The sequence below is a fragment of the Fusarium tjaetaba genome, assembly GCF_013396195.1.
Source record: "Fusarium tjaetaba strain NRRL 66243 chromosome Unknown NRRL66243_c0000038, whole genome shotgun sequence".
Taxonomy (NCBI): domain Eukaryota; kingdom Fungi; phylum Ascomycota; class Sordariomycetes; order Hypocreales; family Nectriaceae; genus Fusarium; species Fusarium tjaetaba.
Genome location: NW_023501234.1, coordinates 1 through 16061, shown reverse-complemented (window position 1 = coordinate 16061; position 16061 = coordinate 1). Strand labels below are relative to the sequence as shown.

Below are 16061 nucleotides of genomic sequence, written 5' to 3'. Positions count from 1 at the left end.
CTAACAGAGATGTTGATCTTCAACCGTTCGTTCTTGGATGCTACTGTACCATAGTGTCGGGATATTGGGTCCTCTATGCCGGAAGTTTCATATCCCTGTTAGTCTTTCATTTCTCGTTCTTCGGAAGTGTTGACATCTTCCGGGTTGAGCTGCGTAACACTCAATGGTTATGAATGTTGGTTGTTATGAACTTTTGAATAACAAAAGAAAGGAATATTTACCGGAATGCAACATTCAACGGGCGAAGCTTTTCAGTGGCAATTCGACTGATCCACTCGACCCCTCGACACCAGATATTGGGGATTAACTAGCATTGTCGGTAGTTGAAAATCTTCAGGGGCTTGGCCGTTGTAATATTCCAGTGTACTGAGATATAGATAGGGACATAAAAGACATCTTGCCTATTGTTGTTTATGTCTTTTTACGTTGTTTCTGAGCTGGCTCTGATACTGCACCGTGATTCCGTTCAACACAGACTCTACAGCCATGCGTCTCTTGTCGTTTTCCTTTTTCGCAGCGGCCCTGGTCGGGCTCGTTAATGCGGCCAGCTTTACTGAGCTAGCTGCTCAGCTCCCTGACTGCGATGTCAGTGATAGCCTACCGCCAACTTTTCAGCTTTGACTAACAGTTAGACCAGATACAATGTGTCACGCAAGCGATACCACAGTCACCATGTTCAATGACAAACACAACATGTCTCTGTACCGATCAGACATTCGCAGGCTTGACGCAGGCTTGCGTGCTGAAGAACTGCACAGTCAAGGACTCTCTGAGTAGGTTTACCTGTCATGGTAGCAATGCATGAGCACTGACCAACCCTTTCTACAGCACTGATGAGAGTTCAGAACCTGGCTTGCGGTGTTCCCGTCAAGAGCCAGCAGATGAAGTTCAGGATCAACGCCCTCGTTGCTTGTATCCTCGCCGAGATTTGTGTCATCTTGAGAATATACTCCAAGCTAAAGATCTTTGGCAAGCTTGGTCCTGATGACTATGCGATTCTCATTGCAGGAGTAAGTTACAGCCCAATCCTTGGTGAAATTTCCTGACAAAGTGGTATAGTTTGCTACAGTGCCTTACATCTGGCTCGCGTGCAGACTCGCAGATCTTGGCTTCGGGCTAAACATCTGGGACATCACTCCATTTGATCGCCTGTATGAACTGCTGAAGCTCTTCTGGATAGATCAGATCATGTACAGTGTTCACTTGTATAGCACGAAGATCTCGATTCTTTTCTTTCTCCGTGGCATCTTCACTACTTCCGAGTTCAAGAAGTTGACTGTATCGATCGGCATCTTTGTCTGCTTGTGTGGTGCTGCTACAATGATCACCACTGGACTCCAATGTCTTCCAGCTTCTTACAATTGGACAAGCTGGGATGCAGAGCACAAAGGCCACTGCAACGACCTCAACTCGCAGACTTATGCTTTCGGTGGAATCAACATGGCTTGTGATATCGTCATCCTGGTCTTGCCGATCAATCACCTTTGGAAGCTGCAGGTCAAGGGCCGACAGAAGATCCAGCTCTTTGTTATGTTCAGTCTAGGCATTGTGTAAGTTTATGCGGCCCCGAATCTTTGCATACAAGCTAACAGTTCGCAGCGTCACGGTGTTTAGTATCATCCGTCTGCCATTCCTGATCTCTTTGGGAAAGACGACTAACCCAACCTGTAAGTGGCCAGGATCGAGATGCAACGCAAACACGCTAACACAAACATCAGGGGAATACGTCGAAGTCACTATCTGGTCTATCTGGGAAACGGAACTCGGCATGGTATGCGCAAGCCTCCCAGCCATCCGCCACCTCTTCAAGCATCTCTGGCCCAACGCCATGGCTACCATTGCCTCCAAGATGAGCTTCTCCAGCACAAACAAGGACTCCACACTGGACAAGAGTGCTGGAAGCTGGGGTGGCAGCCGTGGGGCTCGCTCCAAGACAGATAACAAGGAGTACTATGAGCTTGATGAGCGGAGTCTCATTGGCAAGGGGCCGGATCCTGCCACTAATGTGAGCTCCACAAACGTTCATTCGATGGCGTAGACGCCTACGACCTTGTGGCTTCGTGAAGCGTTTAGATTAATTTTACACTTTCGATGTTGTTTTATTACATTAACTTCATTGTGCCAGCTTTGTCCGGTATATGGGTCACATTTAGATAGGCGCGTTCATTCGTATAGCAAAATTGCTTCCCACGCGACTTTTGAGTAATGTTACTGGGATTTAACTTCAAATACCTTGGTGTCGATCCCTTCCTACTGCCGTGTGTCATTCACAAGTCGTGAGTGACAGTATCACTGTTGTACTGTCCACTGTTACTGACTGTGTCGTATAATCTTCTTGGCATAGAAAGGTCTCACTGTGAGAAAAGACTTTTCTCAACCAAATACATGGATATTCTGGACTTATTCCTGCTGATCTGCGGTTTCTTACAGTTCGATGCCATCCCCCAACCCTGTCCTTCATTGGATCCCTGGGATTAACACCCTGTCAATGATGTCTCACCAAGGCCCGGTCCTTAGGCCCCCAGTGATCGGCATATAAGGAGCCGCTAATGCCCGGGGACCGTTGAGACTCTTCCGTTCTTGCGGGCCGTTTAGCATCAAAACCCAATCTCAATGTTGCATCCCTAGGCAGGCATTGTCTTGGATGCTCCCTCACCGGCGACACCGAAAATGGCTAGCCAGGATCCAACAAGAGAGGCACTACCTAGTACCAAAGTCAAAAGTCAGTCCATCGCTTTCATTCAGAAAAGAGGGTCAATCTTGTTTTAGCCTCCTGGATCCAATCTACCAGATATTTGGGCTTACGAGGATTACACTGACGTGTTTTAGGGGCTCGATTCGTTTCTTTAATTATTCAGCGTCAGTGTTTCCAAGAGTTGGGTAGCCTGGGTTCACATTGCTTGGTAATACTACAGTAAGTACCGGGTTTGCTGTGATGCAACCTCAGACTCGCCTAATCTAACGCCCCCCCGTGACGAATACTACTCCGTTCGTTAGTCACTGTCTCCTATCCGCGTTTACAAAGTTTGCATTATTGTTCCTATATCTTTGGTCTGCATAAGCTATGTAACAATACTTATTCACATTTCTTTACTGCATGTAGCACTTGTCTTATTTTCAGACCCACAGCCGCATAGTCTCTGATTGTCTAATGGTTTTCTGCTGGCAAGTCATCACCATTGGGTTCGGTAGTATCATTGCGTGACTTGAAGTGATTCAATGACTCTACTAATATCCGAAAACATGGCAGTAAATAGGGTAAACAGATTCTGGGGCATAATCTATACAATATCCGTGTTCCCATGTTTTGTTCTATGCACAGCTCGCAAAACCCCCTTGTTTCAATCCGCCAGCCATCCATCGCCAGGTTCCAAGTCCCAATACAGCTCTTCACTAGCCAGGGCCTGTTTCACTTGGAGGACTAGTTATCCCATTATGGGATTCATTACCTTTAGCATTCTAGGCAATGTCCGTATTAGTGCAGCTCAAGTGATGTGATGATATCTTTCAGGATGGAAGACCCAATTTCCCAAGCCACCCACATTCCGAATGCATTTCTCCCCTGTCCCTTCGTATGTCAAAGAAGATCCAAATCTTCCACGTTTCTTGCGCCGCAAGCGTGACTGTCCCGGCCTCCCGGAGAGCTATGGCAGCGGAGATCTCCTCAACGCACGTGCTAGACTGGCGTCAACGGTCAGGCAGTTTCTTTCGTATCTGGGCTGATCTCCAAGCTCAGGTGAACGGGCTGATAATGCACAGCACTATCTCGGTTGTGCGTGAATCTTTTGCAGATAGGAGGAATCATACACTATTACGTGCTGGTGGGCTGATGGCTAATCACTCGGGTTCCTCGAGTAAGTGGTCCGATGCTCCGAGAGTCCCATTCACAGCCGGTATATGACTGTGATAAGGCTGCATTTGACAGCATACTACTGTGTCATCTTACTTGGAATGTTGCTTTCCATATGCCCTTGAACTTTCATTCATCTCTGACCCCAAGTTATTGCCATGGTTGCTTCCGAGAAGAAGACCTTTGAAAGGTCTGCTGGCCTGTCACTCACTCGCTTCTTGAGATTTATTTCCTCAGAATACCGTATTCTGTTCACGTTCGTTTTTACCCTCAACCTTATTGGCGTGATTATTTTTCTTTGGCTATGGTTCCTTGATGGCAATGCAGACCCAAATACCTGTGGCCTCGCAACTGCAATCAATCTCGCCGTCAGTATTGTTATTCGAGAGGAACATGTTGTCAACGGCCTATACTATGTCTTCACAGCGTTTCCAAAAACGTCGCCACTCTGGCTGAGGTCACGGATGGGCAAGATCTACCATCTTGGAGGTCTGCATAGCGGCTGTGGAGTCGCAGCTACCTTCTGGTTCATCATGATGTCCATTGAGAAAACCAGCTTTTTCAATAATACCGAGGACCGAGATGCCGCCATGTGGGTTCACATTGTTATCATCTACATGCTGGACTGCCTTCTCATTGCAATGCTGGTCATGTCTTACCCTTCGGTACGAGCGAAGATGCACAATGCTTTTGAAGTTGTTCATCGACTGGCTGGCTGGTCTTCTCTGGCTCTTCTCTGGTGCCTTACAGTTCTCGATGCAACAATCAATACCAAGCCGGGTGATTCACCCGCCACGGCTGTTTTCTCCAGCGCACCAGTTTGGCTTGTCTTTGTTTCGACCTGTTGTGTCATATCCACTTGGCTGAACTGTCGCAAAGTTCAGGTTGTCTCTGAGCGACTATCTTCACACGCTCTTCGGATGTACTTCGACTACACCAATCCTCAACCTGGCACAACCATTCGACTATCATCTCGACCTTTGTTGGAGTGGCATGCCTTTGCAACTGTCAACAACCCAAAGGAAAATGGCTTCTCAGTAGTTATTTCAAATGCAGGGGACTGGACGAAGAAGGTCGTCAACGAGCCACCTCGTGAGGTTTGGGTCCGCCGTACACCAACCTGCGGTGTCTTGCGTATCGCCCCAATGTTCAACAGTACTGTTCTGGTGGCCACTGGTTCCGGAATTGCACCATGTCTCCCGGTTATTCTTGCACAGCAAACAAGGGTCACTCTATTCTGGTCAACTCGAGACCCTCTGGAGACCTACGGTCCAAATATTGCTTCTATCATCCTGGGAATGGGGGATAATGCGCATATTCACAACACTACAACTATGGGTCGACCCAATACTCTTCCTACAGTCCTGGACCTTTACAAGAAGACAGAAAGCGAGGCTGTAGTAGTAATCTCTAATCCAAAACTGACGATCGACTTAGTCTTAGACTTGCAGGCTTTGGGAGTACCAGCTTTTGGTCCAATCTGGGATTCGTAGAATTCTCAGGTCATGTATACTAGGATTGGATAGAGTGACATCATCAGGTAGAATATTAGATAATACGCCGCTGCTTCCAACTGTTGCTTCACGGCCTGTACAACGGCATTGCAGATCAAGCCATTGATATTTTCATCTCAATTCAGTTTGCCACAAACAGCCAAGTGCCGAGTCCCAAACCCCATCTTGAGAAGGTTTATCATGAGATACCGTTGGTTAAGGGATGACTACGTGCCGGCAATTGCCTCTTTTCCGACGGTCGTCCTTTGTACGTCAACGGTAACCTTGTGAAAGCCAGGATAATAGGCGGTTAAACATCTTCGTTCAGGTTTCTACATCCTTCCATTACGACGTTACTTCTCACCGCCTTTGGTGCCCTTGGCCAGTATGATTCATCTCATCCTTCGTGATGCAATTCCATATTGCAGATCCCCCCTTCTTACTACTACCTGGCTCCAACGTTCTGGACCCCGGAACCCACAGCCTCAGAAAAGCTTGGGTCAGGCTAATCCGGCAGATGTTACATCGACCAGGTGGGTAAGCTTTGCCGGGTGGCCCTCACCTCCATCCTTGCCTAGCCCAGCACTTCATCACAGTCCTCGTACCAAAGATCACTTAGCCGATCGTTATTAGTTTGCTGCCTGAAACTCGTAGCCTCGGTGAATTTGAATTTTTCAGGGCTTGTACGTGTTCTCGACTAAACCTTGGAGCGGTGGCGGGCGTACCTATGACGAAAACACGATGGAAGCCCTTGAATAAGTAGTCGAAGGTTCTCACTTAGCTGTCACTGTCTTAGATCTCACTGCTTTCATCTCAATCCCAGTTCTTAGCAAATCTACTATTATTTTCTATAACGATATTCTCTCTTATCGGCTTCAAAATGGCTAGCAGATCTGTCACCATTACCAAACGCTACAGTGAGCCCATTTCAATGCGACAGAGTTCATTGCAATGCATGCAGGAGAAGCAAGCGACCCATCAGTCTGGTAACGACCCCTGAACCAACAGCACCCACTACAACATGTGACTGACTTGAGGTAGCATACAATGCAGAGACAGAAACGCCGAACCGCATGAAGAAGCTCGCTTACCATTTTGTCACATTATGCCTCTTCACCAAAAGTGACATGCCCACTTCCACCGGCATCAATACCACGTTCGCCATCGCAGGGATCCTGGCTGGTCCTGGCACCATCAGTAATGCCGACATTGAATGGAAAGATATGGGTAAGGGCATTCTCGTTGCTCTCTACTTCACCTGGCACTTGACCCTTTGCTTCAATCTCGGGAATCAGCGTCAGCCGCAGTCCGTCATTGAGGATGGCGTCAACAAGCCGTGGCGGCCCATTCCAGCTGGCCGCATTTCCCCTGAGCTGACACACAAATGGCAGCTAGTCTCGATTGTCACCCTCCTTGCTCTGTGCTATACTACTCTGGGGGCTTGGCAGGAAACTGCCTTTTACCTCTTCTGTACCTGGCTGTACAATGAACGTGCTTGGGGTGACAAGAGCTGGTGGCAGCGCGCGCTAATGAATGCCTGTGGTATCACTACCAACCGTGTAGCGACCCTCCGGGTAGCAGTCACCGCCATCCAAGCCAATTCTCATGAGAACTTCGAGTTCACTCACAAGGGTTTGGGCTGGTTCCTCATGTGCGCGTCCCTTGTCTTCACTACCATCCAGGTTCAAGACTTGCGTGATCAGGAGGGTGACAAGTTGATCGACCGCCAGACCTTTCCTCTTATTCTTGGCGATGCACCAACACGCTGGATCACAGCTGTAGCTGTTATGATCTGGTCATTGATCTGTCCACTTTACTGGGGACTTGGAGCTGTCGGCTGTGCCGTCCCCATCTTGACTGGAGCTATAGTCTCAGCTCATATGCTCATCTGCCGCTCTCGTGAGCGGGACCAAACAAGCTTCCGCCTGGTGGCAGCTTGGTGGGTATCATTGTACTTCCTCCCCATGATGAGTGCGCGTGGGCTATAGGCTTGGCATTTCATGCAACTGAGAGTAAGACTTGTGGACGAACTGGGTATCCCGGATTGGTGAGGGCTAGTTACACTGTTTGTGGGATGTTAGACTTGGGGCCTCGAGGGAAAGAGTATGTATGCGAAGCAATTGGACTTGTAAAGGAAAGGATGGCTTAAGTACACGTAGATTGAGCTTGCATTAAAAAGACTTTAGAATTAGAATTGAAACGAGTGTTGACGAAGGTCATGAAATCTTCGAGTGTTCTAGATCTAGTCCTTTATCAAACAATGAGCAGCCATTCTTCGGTCCAGGGTAGAGATAAAGTGATGGTGAACTTAAGTTGAGCGGTTGAGAGTAACAATAAATATCGATAGAATGATTGGTTGGGTGAGTATCTAGGCTCATTGGCCACTCAAAGTGGGGTTGTCGCGACTCTTGGCTCAGTCTGATCACGACAGCAAGAAACTCTATTTAACCCGCTCAACCTCTTACAACTTCTCCATCAGAATGGGCTTCGCCTGCGACCCTTGCTCCATCAGAAAAATAAAATGTAGTGGAGACACGCCGTGCAAGCAATGCAAGGCCACGTCTCTATCCTGCTCATACGATAGGAAGCGCAAGAAGTCGGGTCCGAAAGGGCCCCGAAAGCGTACCAAAGAGGCCATCCTGCAGGCTCAGAGGTCAGCAAAGCATACAAGACCCGACATTGATGGTGAAATTCGGTCTCGAGACGTAGTTGAAGCTCCTTCGTCTACGCAACACAATGGATCGTCGAGTAGTTCGCCAAGTGGCGGCTCCCAGAGTCCTCAGGGCGTGCAGGATATGACAATTGTTAGCTATGATGCTCGGATACCGATGTCATCCTTCAGCTACTACTTGAACGTATATCACGACTGTTTATATGTCGTATGGCCTGTCATAGACCACGAAGTGCTTCTCGCCCGCCTCGGTAACCCCGATAACAAGATTGCCTATGCCCTTGCCGCATCAATATGCTCAGCAACTCGAGCTCAGCTTCGCCTCTCCAATAATGATGTGGGCCCTTCAACTTATCAAATGGGATACGAAGCGGAACAATCTCGTCTGATGCTTGATTACTCGAAGCATCAAATCATCGACGGGCTGTTGACATGTTTCTTCCTCCACGTCTTCTACTCCAACACGGGACGAATTACAAAGTCTACACTGCTTCTTCGAGAAGCCATTGCATATGCACATATTCTTGGACTTCACCAAGATCTGTTCTATACTGATTTGGACCATGAAACGATCCAGTATCATCTACGCATTGCGTGGATTTTGTTCATCACAGACAGGTTAGTCCTGAGCCTCCCGTCTTGCTCTCGCTTTCGCTCTCCCGAAACCCGCTGACAACCTTCAGGGCCCACTCCCTTCAACACGATCTACCTCCTACGTTTAAGCTCAGTCCGACACTGCCGGAACTCCATCCACAACAAGATGCGGGGCTTGGCTCAGCATTCTGCAGTTTGTGCAGACTGTTCCAAGCTTTCGACGACGCCTGCCCTCCAGATGTCAGATCCAACCAGGTTGGCTTCTTGGGTGCCATCAGCTCACAATTGAGGGCACGGCATCCCCTTCCTCTTTGCGACAATGAGATCCAGCGAGCGGACATCATTGTGACTGACTCTTGGCTGCGCGTCGTGCTATGGAAAGCGGCGATTCCATACGTTGATGCAAATACTGACCCAAACGACCAAGGTCTAAGTGTCTCCTTTCCCACATCAGTGGCGAGAGATTTGCTGGCGAAGCTGACCACTCTGTCCTCCTGCGCTCTCGAGACCCATGGCCCCGGAATGGTAAGAGTCCACCGCATTTTACTCTCGCCAAAATGCTGATCTGGAACAGATGTCGAAATTGTTTGAAGTCGCAAACTCAGTGGCAGACGTCATCATCTGCGCCCCTGACCTCGCATATGTAGATTCGGCTCATGTTGGTCCTCGAGATATTCTTTGCGCCCTGAGCAGCTTGATCGCCTCGCTGCGAACGACAGCCAACCCTGCGCTTCTTACTTTACTAAGAGAGAAAATGATGGCCTGTGCATTAGGTCAGGCAGGGCCAGGAAGACTGTTGCAGATCACGGATGTCCCGGATGAAGATGTACAAGCTGAAGAGATGAATCTAGTAGACTAACTAGAATGCTACATCAACGGCCATAGTTCACAACTAGTAGCTATTACATGTGGTGAGTCGTCAACAAGGTTTTAAACGTAAAGGATAAGGACTCTATTCAATCCGGTACGGCCTATATCTCAATTTCCGAGTTATGAACAAATCCAAACGCATAACAATTCACGATACTTCTCATAAAAAGCTTCAAAGTTTTGGCCAAGTCCCTTTTCACGTTGATTTCCATGTTACGTCTTAGTTAGACGCCCTCAGATATGCTCCGCTCCCCCCGTCATGCTTTCGGCCTCAACTGATTTGCGCAGAACTCCCCTGGACACTTCGGAGTGGACAGGGTCCGCAGCGATGCCATCAAAGACAACCGCGATTTCCTCCAAAGTTCTGCCCTTTGTTTCAGGAAACAGGAACCATATAGTTGGCAGCATAGCCGTCAGCGTTGCGATGTAGACGAAGTAGAACTTCCACTGGATAGCTTCAAGAGCGATGGGGTTGACATATTCTGGCAGTAAAATGTTAGCAGCAATCTCCTAACTTCAGTGTCAGTGGAGTAACATACGATTGAAGAAGCCAGCGGCGAACACAACAGTCAAGTTGATGCTGAGTCCCTTGGACCTCAAGTCGAACGGCAGGATCTCGACGGGGTAAGCGATTGATAAAGGCGTGAAGGCAATGTCGTAGAAGCCAAAGAAGATAAACAGGAACGCAACCACGCAATATCCTGCGGCTTTGGTGCCGTGCTCGGCGAAAACGGCCGAGAGAGCTGTGACTATGATGAAACTGGCCAGCATGCCACTGGTTGACAGAAGCCACAGTGGTCGACGACCATATCGTTCGGCAGCCATGGCTCCCATGGCAGCTAGAATGGCGTTCCAAACTTGGAGGCCGAGGTTGATACCAGCTTGTGAGACTGCGTTTGTGACTCCGACGCTCGTCAGGATCGGTGCAAGGTAATAGGACACAATGCCTAGTTCGAATCAGTAAACAGACTTCAGTTGTTCCCTTGGATCACCTACCGTTTCCAGCCCACTGAATCATAAAACCGACCAACACACAGATCAATAGTCTGTGGCGGTTTCCTTTGGTCTTGAAGAATGACATGAATCCGATATTCTTCTCCGCTTCGCGCTCTTGATCGATAACCGTGCAGATCTCCTTGAACTCAAAGTGAACAAGCTCATCGTCGGTATCACCATTGGCATGATACTTGACAAGCATTGCGAGAGCTTCATCACGTCTGTTCTTGGAGATCAACCATCGAGGGGATTCGGGGATAAAGGTGAGACCGATGAGTTGAAGGGCTGGGAAGAAGGCCTGGAACAAGACGGGTAATCTCCAGCTCCAGCTTCCGCTCATGTGCAGTGTTCCGATAGTAACGACGGCTGAGAGAATGGCGCCCCAGAACCAGATGGCTTGGAACATGTTGGTGACATTGGCGCGGTGTCTCGGGTGAGCGATCTCGGTGGTCAGAGGTGGTGCCGAGGTTTGTGCGAAGCCCAGGCCGATACCTAGCATGATCTTAGTGCCCAGGAATGCCCATGGACCGTTCGTAGAAGCCTGGATGATAGCTGCGGCGATCATAATGGAAGAGCCCAAGGCGATGGTGAAGCGGCGGCCCATCCAATCACTGACGTATGCAGCTGGGATGAAGGCTGGCAAGCCACCCAAGCTTATACCAGCTATGATCAGGCCAAGGATGCTTGTGCTGACGTCTCCGATGTTGTCGTGCCCTGAGAAATGTCAGATGGTGCTTGGGGAGAAGCATAACAACTTACATTGTTTGATGGTCAACAGTCCATTCATAAGACTTCCGTCGAATCTGGCAACGGCTCAGTACATTTTTCCATGTTTCAGTGGCGAGGAAGAAACATACCCGTTGGCAGCAGCCGATGCGAACATAAACCCAATGCCAATGTTGAGCTTTCTCAAGCCAGCATCGTGCATCCAGTTATCGTTCGTGTTGTTCTTGTATCGCTTGTAGACAGCATTCCCTGGATTGGTATCTTTGGAGGATATGACAGCCATGATGGCGCCCGGCAGTGGTTGATTCGGTGTTCTTGACGAATACGTGAAGGGATAAAGAGATTTGAGGTGATTGGGATCAGGGTTGCTGATTGTCTTGGTGCGTAGAGTATAAAGGAAGGTCTTTCAGATCTGACTGCTTTACTTTTCTCTGTGAGTGAAGCTGGGTTGGATAGGGATTCTGGATACTCACCGGGAGCAGTGCTGGTCTTATATGTGTTTTTCGAGTTGAAGCATCACCATAGACCAAGTCACTTAACCGTCAGCCCATCCGTGACTGGTGACCCTCGGCTTTCGGATCATGAGAAAATCTTTAAGGTCTGGAATAAACTAACAGGGAAAATCACCCCATGGAGGTCAGATGCTGTTCCCCAGCTTTCCTCCACAAACCCGATGAATTCTCTGGTTCTCAACCTGGGGTTGAGCAATAGCTGATCTGATTGGCGGGAAGAATATCGGCAAGATTACTGACTCGATTTGCTGCCCTCGTTAAGTGGGTATGCGGTGTCGGAAAGATTCTCGGGAGGTTTTGGGGGAGGATTCTCGGGAGAAATAAGATGAGACAGCGCATGTTGGACACATCATGTGTTCCTCTGCGGGCAGATTCTCGGTGATGGCAGCGGAATTCCCGTCGTGGCTGTCTTCGCCCATGTTCAAATAGTCTCTGTCATTCCACCATGGGCTCTCTTTCATCTTCATCCACCCAAGCACAATCATCAGCCATGCCCTCCGCAACACAAGACATCTCCGGCCCGGTCAGCGAGGCCTGGTGGAAGGAGGCTTCTGTCTACCAAATCTACCCTTCATCCTTCAAGGACACAAATGGAGATGGCATCGGTGACATTCCTGGTGTGATTGAGAAGCTAGACTACTTCAAGAACCTTGGTGTTGACATCGTTTGGCTATGTCCCGTTTATCCGTCGCCTCAGGTTGACATGGGTTACGATGTAGCCGACTACTGCGATATTGACCCGCAGTATGGGACCATAGCCGACGTCGAGCGACTCATAGAGGGTCTGCATTCGAGAGGTCTGAAGCTACTGATGGATCTTGTGGTTAATCACACCTCAGACAAGGTTAGACAACACTCACAACGGTATTAGCACTTGCTGACATCTTTCACAGCACAAATGGTTTCAAGAGTCCAAGTCATCTAAAAACAGTCCTTACCGAGACTGGTATATCTGGCGAAAGCCTAGATACGACGAGAACGGAGAGCGGCAGCCACCCAACAACTGGCTCTCCTATTTCGGAGGTACGTGTTCTTGAACGGTCTTGGGTCTTCTCGTGCTTACATGAGATTCTACACAGGAAGTGCATGGGAATACGACTCTGCCTCTGATGAGTACTATCTCCATCTTTTCGCCAAAGAGCAGCCCGACCTCAACTGGGAGCATGCTCCTGTACGCGAGGCTGTGCATGCTATCATTCGTTTCTGGCTGGACAAAGGCGTCGATGGATTTCGGTAGGTCCCTTCTTCTCAAAGTTTTAAGACACACAACTGACCCGGTAGAATGGACGTGATCAACTTCATCAGCAAGCAAGACGGCCTCCCCGACGCCACCGTCAAGATTCCTGGAGCCAAGTACCAGTGGGGCGATGAGCATTACGCCTGCGGTCCCCGACTACACGAGTATCTTCAGGATATTGGCAAGATCCTCAAAAAGTACAACGCCTTCTCCGTTGGAGAAATGCCGGCAGTCCAAGACCCCAAGGAAGTCATCAAAAGTGTTGGTGAAAGTCGTGGTGAGCTCAACATGATCTTTAACTTTGAGATGTAAGTCAATATCAGGCCAGACAAATACTTATATGCTGACGTTATTCAGTGTTGATATGGATCATGGCAAGGGAGGAAAGTTCACACCACATAAATGGGAAATGCAAGACCTGAAGGGGATTGTCAACAAGTGGCAGACTTTCATGTACAAGAACAAGGGTTGGAACGCCTTATACCTCGAGAACCACGATCAGGCAAGGACAGTTTCAAGATGGGCTTCTGATAAGCCCGCCTACCGAGCGCTATCGGCCAAGATGCTGTCTACGTTCCTATGCTTTCAGAGCGGTACAGTATTTGTATACCAGGGACAGGAACTGGGCATGGCCAACATGCCGGCGGATTGGGAGATGACTGAACATCGAGACCTGGAAACATTGAACCACTGGGAGGAGTAATGGGATCTCTTTTCCCATGATGGGTCGACAAGTGGCTAACTTGTGTTCAGGTTGAAGCAGACAGCGGGCTCTGATGCGGCAGTCCTTGAGATCGCGCGCAAGGAATACCAACTCAAATCTCGCGATCACGCGCGAACCCCAGTACAGGTAAGCACAATCGCTTTCTAGAACCATGAGAACGTCTAACATGGTGCCAGTGGGACTCCTCACCGAATGCCGGCTTCTCAACAGCAACACCATGGATCAGAGTGAATGACGACTATAAAGAGTGGAACGCCGCAGCTCAGGTAGCCAAGCCAGATAGTGTGTTTGAGCATTGGAAGTCTGCACTTGCGCTTCGAAAAGAACTGAAGGACATCATCGTCTACGGAGACTTTGAGCTTCTTGACGGAGAGAACGACGATGTTTTTGCGTATGCGCGGTCGAATGGAGCACAGAAGGTCGTCGTTGTCTGTAACTTCCGAGACCGAGAGATTTCTTGGTCTCCACCAGTCGATTTACATTCGGGCAAGGTTTTGCTGGCAAACAGGCCGGAAGTTGATCTGTCACAGAAGACGCCTAATCTCCGTCCCTTTGAGGCGTTTGTTTGTCAATTGCATTAGAATAGATATCTAGACCTAGACTCAATAAATGTTCCAAGACTCGGTATTTACGAAATAAAAGACCACAGTCAATTAAGCCACAGAAAATGAACCTATCCATTTGGCTCGAGTGAATTGGGAGTCGTGTATGACAGATCGGTTGCTTCAAGTGAATAGTGCATCTGAGCTGGATACCATATGTATATTCATTTGCGACTCAGCTGGCACCAATAGCTATTCCTCCGCTTCGGAGATCCTCCCCGAATAGCTCAGCTGGAAGAGCGTTCGGCTGTAACTGTTAACTGACACCGAAAGGTCACTTGTTCGATCCAGGTTTCGGGGAAACAATTTTTTGACATTTTTGACAACAGTAGTAACTTGAGAATAGTTTATGTGTACCGTTGATCAATTATTAAAGTCATTAATAAATGTCACTAATCGTGTGTTTTTTTTTTCTTTATGACTTAACTGAGTGGTAGAGTTTCAGAGCTGGACCGATGTTTTCCCGTATTGCATATTCGCGAATTCCCTCCTTGCCTACTCTGTAACGCGTTGTGCACCTCACGGTAGCATATTTCTATGATGACCGTGGGACCGTCTCAACAAGCACAGCAAAGATGCAATGCGCTACGCAGCAATTGAAGGCTACCCCGACCTTTTGGTTTCACAAAATTCTGTGAAGCTGTGCTGCTGACGTCATTGTTTTCGCGCTGCGCCAGATCATTTTGCTAAACCTCAAACTCCAAAGCAGAGGCGCTCTTCCTGCTTATCGGGGTGTCCTTCGCAAATGCTACTGTTTTCTGTTCGCCTCTTGAGATCCATTTGTTTGGTGTACCTGGTTACGCAACGATGGCTCTCTTATCGCCTGCCGGTTGCTGGCACTGCCGTGGAGATGCTCATGATGCCCTCAGCACTGGGGAACATCTCGTGCCTCTACCGATTACTTCACAGCGCTTTCAGCAATCGACCGCCTGAACAAGTGTTCGGCGTTTCAGAGAGATGCAATCTTCAAACGGGGAAACACCAGAGGTACGGGTGACTGCCGTTTGCTTTGGTCCGCCCGCATTGCTTCTGCGTTTGCACTCGCACACTTACTTTGGCAATATAGTTTGCTCCATGAGCCTTCGAAACCTTCGCTCTTATCTCGCCGCGTGTGAAGCATAGAACATCCGCTTATAGATCCCCGCGCTTCCAACCGACGTTACCTCGTGCTCAGCCCTTCGAAGCGACGAAAGATCACGGCGAAAACTCGACATCGGCCGTTCAGCGATGCCTAAATCTCAAGCGAGTAAGAAGTCTCCTGCGAAGGGCCTTGATGCCTCGAAGTCAAACACAAAGGCAGGAACACCAGCTCCGTACGAGTTCAGCGGGCGTGACTCGATCAACATCAGCTCGTTCGACCTTGCGCAAGTTCAGGAATCGCTGGAGCACTCCGATGTACCTTCAATGCAACCGCAGCTCAAGTCGCCCAGACCATGTCCTCGACAATTGAATCATCCCATGCACTGGCAGCTTTCACAGCATGAATTCTTGATCGCGCGCCACAAGGCTTTGCGGTCATCAGGTAAGACCTCTTTGGAACTCTTCACAACAATCACTGACACCTCCAGCGCCTTCTCATACGTCCACGTTACCTGCCCTCGAACCAACTTCGAAAACTCCCGAAACCCTTCCGCTCGATGAACCAGCCGGCGATTCACGTCCCGCGTCGCCCGGCGAGAGCTCGTCAGCCTCTATGAAACCTCCCCTCCCAGAAATCCGTGTATCCCCTCCCGGAGAGCTGAACGAAGCCCCCCGTCAAGCCCCCCCTCCGATCGAACACCCCGCC

The 16061-nt window shown here is 49.1% G+C and overlaps 6 protein-coding genes across 6 annotated transcripts; 5 read left to right on the top strand and 1 right to left on the bottom strand.

The window, feature by feature from the left end:
* Window positions 1-486: 486 nt before the first annotated feature.
* Window positions 487-2038, top strand: FTJAE_2096 (uncharacterized protein; the record flags this gene model as incomplete). Its single annotated transcript, XM_037348254.1, has 6 exons — window positions 487-585; window positions 638-773; window positions 829-1010; window positions 1060-1550; window positions 1600-1667; window positions 1719-2038. The coding sequence occupies 6 exons, from the start codon at window positions 487-489 to the stop codon at window positions 2036-2038; spliced, it is 1296 nt and encodes a 431-aa protein (XP_037210765.1).
* A 1970-nt stretch (window positions 2039-4008) lies between these two features.
* Window positions 4009-5343, top strand: FTJAE_2095 (non-ribosomal peptide synthetase; the record flags this gene model as incomplete). The annotated part of the gene is made up of 1 exon (XM_037348253.1): window positions 4009-5343. The coding sequence occupies one exon, from the start codon at window positions 4009-4011 to the stop codon at window positions 5341-5343; it is 1335 nt and encodes a 444-aa protein (XP_037210764.1).
* Window positions 5344-6223: 880 nt separating this feature from the next.
* Window positions 6224-9467, top strand: FTJAE_2094 (transcription activator amyR; the record flags this gene model as incomplete). Its single annotated transcript, XM_037348252.1, has 5 exons — window positions 6224-6329; window positions 6385-7282; window positions 7928-8632; window positions 8698-9133; window positions 9183-9467. The coding sequence occupies 5 exons, from the start codon at window positions 6224-6226 to the stop codon at window positions 9465-9467; spliced, it is 2430 nt and encodes an 809-aa protein (XP_037210763.1).
* Window positions 9468-9712: 245 nt separating this feature from the next.
* Window positions 9713-11483, bottom strand: FTJAE_2093 (hexose transporter; the record flags this gene model as incomplete). The annotated part of the gene is made up of 5 exons (XM_037348251.1): window positions 9713-9960; window positions 10018-10425; window positions 10475-11188; window positions 11234-11277; window positions 11332-11483. 5 exons carry the CDS (start codon window positions 11481-11483, stop codon window positions 9713-9715), a joined length of 1566 nt encoding a protein of 521 aa, XP_037210762.1.
* Window positions 11484-12157: 674 nt separating this feature from the next.
* FTJAE_2092 (trehalose-6-phosphate hydrolase) lies at window positions 12158-14254 on the top strand (the record flags this gene model as incomplete). The annotated part of the gene is made up of 7 exons (XM_037348250.1): window positions 12158-12556; window positions 12606-12735; window positions 12792-12945; window positions 12994-13257; window positions 13307-13648; window positions 13703-13799; window positions 13850-14254. 7 exons carry the CDS (start codon window positions 12158-12160, stop codon window positions 14252-14254), a joined length of 1791 nt encoding a protein of 596 aa, XP_037210761.1.
* Window positions 14255-15232: 978 nt separating this feature from the next.
* FTJAE_2091 (uncharacterized protein) lies at window positions 15233-16061 on the top strand (the record flags this gene model as incomplete). Its single annotated transcript, XM_037348249.1, has 3 exons — window positions 15233-15262; window positions 15413-15797; window positions 15844-16061. Coding segments are annotated over 3 exons (633 nt in total), but the record flags the coding sequence as incomplete, so codon positions are not given.